Genomic DNA, 4,374 nt, shown 5'->3' with positions numbered 1-4,374 from the left:
AATATCAAGAACCGAAAAAACACGAGAACTTGAGGACAAATTCTTTTAAAGTGGAAGAGATTGATGTAGAGCGGGTCGCAGACACTTTCATGTCCAAGATGGACTAAAGAAGGCCTGATCGGAGGTAGACACCATCAAGACCGTTAGAACCTTAAAACAGACATATCTAGCAAACCAAAATGAGTTACTCGATATGCCATATATGAATTTAGGACGAACTACTTTATCCAACCAACTCGGACAGGTGTGGTTACTCATGCCGAATTTGTGAGATTTCATCAGATCGACAGTCGAATTCCTTGTTTATTTCCATTTTTATTATTTTTAGTAAGTTTTGGTTTAATTGTAACTCTTCATCCGTTGGGCTTTAGGAGTTGTGTCCAACATGAAAAGTGCTTAAAATAATTAGGAGAATAATTTGGTCGAGTCAAATAGGACACTTATTATAAATAGTAAATATACTATTTATAGTAAGTTATGAATTTTAGGGAGTTTTAGTTGTAGTTTAATTCCGAAACTTCTTCAGAGGCTTGGTATCCTTATTTAAGGGCTGCAAATTCGTTTATTTCATCAATCAATCAAATTACGAGTTCTATAGAATTTATTTTCTATTTTGCTTGCTTTTTCCTCATGGATTCAATAAGTTCATGTGAGGAGTCTAGAGAAGTTCCATGATTTGGAGTAATTATCCTTGAGGAAGACGGTGATCAACCTCATCATGTTCATCCCTGTGTCAATCACATCTATGAATGCGATGATTTGGAGGCACGAGACCTCCCCAACCTCCACAGGCAACTCGATCATCTCCCACGAATGTACGCTGGAAGAGGAATAACAATTCCCTTGAAAAGAGGCATACTTTTGTGCCGGTTGTTGGACGCATATATGCCAACTTCCAAACGACATCTTCCATCTTATGGAATATCTTCAGTTTTCCAAGGCAACCATATTACCCTTAAGCTCCAAAGGGAATTATTTGATACTCCGGTGGAGTACATCACTTGATGTGCAGTCACTCGGTAATTGTACACGTAACATACATAAGCTCGACTTGGACCCACTATATTGTGGAAACCACTGTTCATAAGGGGCCATTTGGAGCCAAAAAAATATTTGGTTATGGATAAAAAAGGGACTTTTATATAATACCTACCCACTTAATATGGTATTTTGAATCTGCGCCTATTTAAATTAACTTTTCATTAAGCTACCTGGTTAATCAAGTTAATTACCTATTAGTACCTTCCATTAGTTTCCTCTAAATTCTATCACATTAAGTGTGCTTTTCTCGTAAATAACAAAAATACGTCTGTATACAGCAACAAAAAGTTTTTATTTTGTAAGTTACAAAACCACCCCTATACATAAAGAGCTGCCGAACTTTCATGGATCCACCTATCCATCAGGTATGCTGGTTCATGTTCACTTTAGAACCCAAAAACCATGACCATCCTAAACTCAGGTAGGACACACCCTATAAAAAGGTTCGGATCGGACGTCCACCATTTGTTATGTGCAGGGCCAACTATTTTGTTTATAAGCCATTCAATCCATTCATTCGATGTACCTCATTAGGATGAAAGAATTACCCAAAATGAGATCATGTAAACAATACTAACCTTAGATTTGTGAATACTTAATTTTGAAAAAGGGCAGTTTCATCATTTACAAGAAAATAACCTACCCAATCCATCTTCCCAATGAGGTAGCTTAACAAAAACCTTTTAAAGAAAAGGTATTAGGATGTAATTTTGATATATTTAGGTAGTTGTTGGTGAAAATCCCTTTAAAAATTTAACTTAACCAGTCAATGGAGTATCCAAACAACCCCCTACTCACAATCAAAAGAATAGATCAGTTGAACAATGTTTATATTACGACCGCTGCATTTTTTAAGTTCATTCTTAACCATCCAATAAATGTCCACAAAATCTAATAGTCAAATGATCAAATAATCTGTTTTTCGGTTCACGATGCATCCAAAGAGTGTGGACAAATCTCAGCCATGGTATTAAAATTTTTTCTCTTTATTAATACTCAAATAATATAGCTCATGAATGGGGTGGTAATGGGCCGGGGCCACTGGGTTTAATCCCCTGATCCGGCTATAGAGGACTTGGCCCTGGCCTTGGCTCTACAATGCGGGACCAAAGGTGGCCAGGCGAGGCAACCTGACCCATTGCCTCCCCTACTCATGGATATCAGATAAACAAAAGGCAAAGATGCTATAAAACGAACTTTCTTGTAATACATCTCAGTAAAATTAAAAACATCTTAATCATCATTTGCTCATAAATAGCTCCTCTTGCATGTCCACAATATAAACTAGCTTATCAAAACAACAGATAAAAAGAGTTTGATCACACGGTCCATATCAAAATGGCATTCATCACATTGGTGCAATTGACCATTGTGGCATTATTCACACCCATGATGGCTAGCTTGGAAGTCCTACCCATCAAGGAGACCAATATGGTCCTCTACTTGCAAGATTGGGAAACTGGTTCAAATGCGACCGCCTTTCCAGTTGCTGGTCTGAACGACACTTATTCGAGCATACTTAAATTTGCAACCATCATGGTGATCGATGATGCCGTAACTGAAGGCTTGGATCGGACATCAAAGGAGATGGGGAGGGCACATGGGATGTATGTGAACTCGGCATTGGACGCTTCAGATCTCCACCTTCTATTCTCGGTTATCTTTACCAATGAGAAGTACAATGGAAGCACATTGGAGATACAAGGGGCCGACTGGTTCTTTCTAAAGCAGAGGGAGGCCTCGGTTGTGTCCGGCACCAGCTTGTTTCGGTATGCCAAGGGCTATGCTGTGTTAGAGACCGTCTACCTAGACCTTGCCAACCTCAATGCAGCGATCAAGTTCTAACCATTCGTCACTATTGATCTATGGTAGCGATTTTCGGTGTCTCAGTATTTATAATGTAGAATGGTATGTTTGAATCTATGAAATAAAATCTTTTGTTTGGTAATCTGGAGTTTATCATTACTAAATGAGTTATATATTGGTCATATATATCGACAGTTAAAATAAGAAATGATTAACAGTCCAAATTGAAGAGGCAATTAAGTCCTGTTTATTGGTTTGATAAATTGTCTAGTATATGTGTGAAATCGACAAGTAATAGTTTGCCAACAAGAAAAGAGTGACGTGCAGACGTGAGGGGCTTGGTGAGAATGTCAGCAATCTGATCATGGGATGCCACATGTGGAAGAGAAATGAGCCCAGATTGAAATTTCTCGCGGATAAAATGACAGTCAACTTCAAAATGCTTCGTCCGTTCATGAAAAACCGAGTTAGAGGCAATCTGAATTGCACTGAGATTATCGACATGGAGTGGAGTAAGATTCTGTAGAGGAAAGCCCAAGTCTGAAAGAAGTCCACGTAACCAGACGAGCTCACTACACGCAGCTGACATCGCCCGATACTCGGCTTCTGTACTCGATTTGGAAACAGTGGCCTGCTTCTTACACCTCCAAAAGATGAGAGAAGTGCTAAGAAAAACACAGTAGCCAGTGGTAGATCTTCGTGTGAGAGCGCATCCAGCCCAATTAGCACTGAATAAGCACGAAGATCCAGAGTCGTTGTGGAGGAGAAGAATAAAGATCGATCTAGAGTGCCACGAAGGTACCGTAGAATGTGTAACACCGCAGTCATATGAAGAGTCCGAGGAGCAGAAACAAACTAACTAACGACTTGGACAACGTAGGCAATATCAGGGCGAGTCATAGTTTAGTAAACCAGACTCCCAACTAGACAGCGGTATAAATCGGGCTGTGCAAGTAGATCACCATCGTCACGGCCATAGTGAACGTTAAGTTCTAAAGGAGTCTGAACCGTCTTCTGATCCGTTAATGATGCCAAGGCGAGAAGATCCTTGGTATATTTACGCTGGTTGACCAGAATCCCACGGTTAGAACACAAAAATTCAAGTCCAAGAAAGTATGTTAGATGGCCGAGGTCTTTCATCTTAAAGGATGCTTGCAGAACTTCCTTTAAAGCGGAAATGCTAGTAGCATCGCTACCAGTCAGTAGGAGGTCATCAACATAAACCAGAATAATAACAATGCTGTGAGCAGTGGTGCGCAAAAATAATGATGGGTCATGACCACTTTGAGTAAAGCCAGCACCCGTAATAACATCGTGAAAGCATTGGAACCATGCCCGCGGTCCCTATTTGAGGCCGTACAGGGCTTTCTTTAGGCGACATACCTTATTGTCGGGAATTAAAGAGCCAGGAGGAGGTTTCAAATATACAGTTTCTTGGAAGTCTCCATGAAGAAAGACATTTTTCACATCCATCTGGGAGAGTGGCCATGAGAGAACAGAAGATATAGCCAGAAGAGTACGAACAGT

At 40.0% G+C, this 4,374-nt stretch overlaps 1 protein-coding gene across 1 annotated transcript; it reads left to right on the top strand.

Annotated features, from left to right (window-relative positions):
- The first annotated feature begins 2,379 nt into the window (after positions 1–2,379).
- LOC131239091 (dirigent protein 1-like) lies at positions 2,380–2,886 on the top strand. The gene has a single exon (XM_058236646.1). The coding sequence runs from the start codon at positions 2,380–2,382 to the stop codon at positions 2,884–2,886; it is 507 nt and encodes a 168-aa protein (XP_058092629.1).
- The last annotated feature ends 1,488 nt before the right edge of the window (positions 2,887–4,374 follow it).

The sequence above is a fragment of the Magnolia sinica genome, chromosome 3 (genome assembly GCF_029962835.1).
Source record: "Magnolia sinica isolate HGM2019 chromosome 3, MsV1, whole genome shotgun sequence".
NCBI classification, from domain to species: Eukaryota; Viridiplantae; Streptophyta; class Magnoliopsida; order Magnoliales; family Magnoliaceae; genus Magnolia; species Magnolia sinica.
This window is presented reverse-complemented; position numbering and strand designations above follow the sequence as displayed.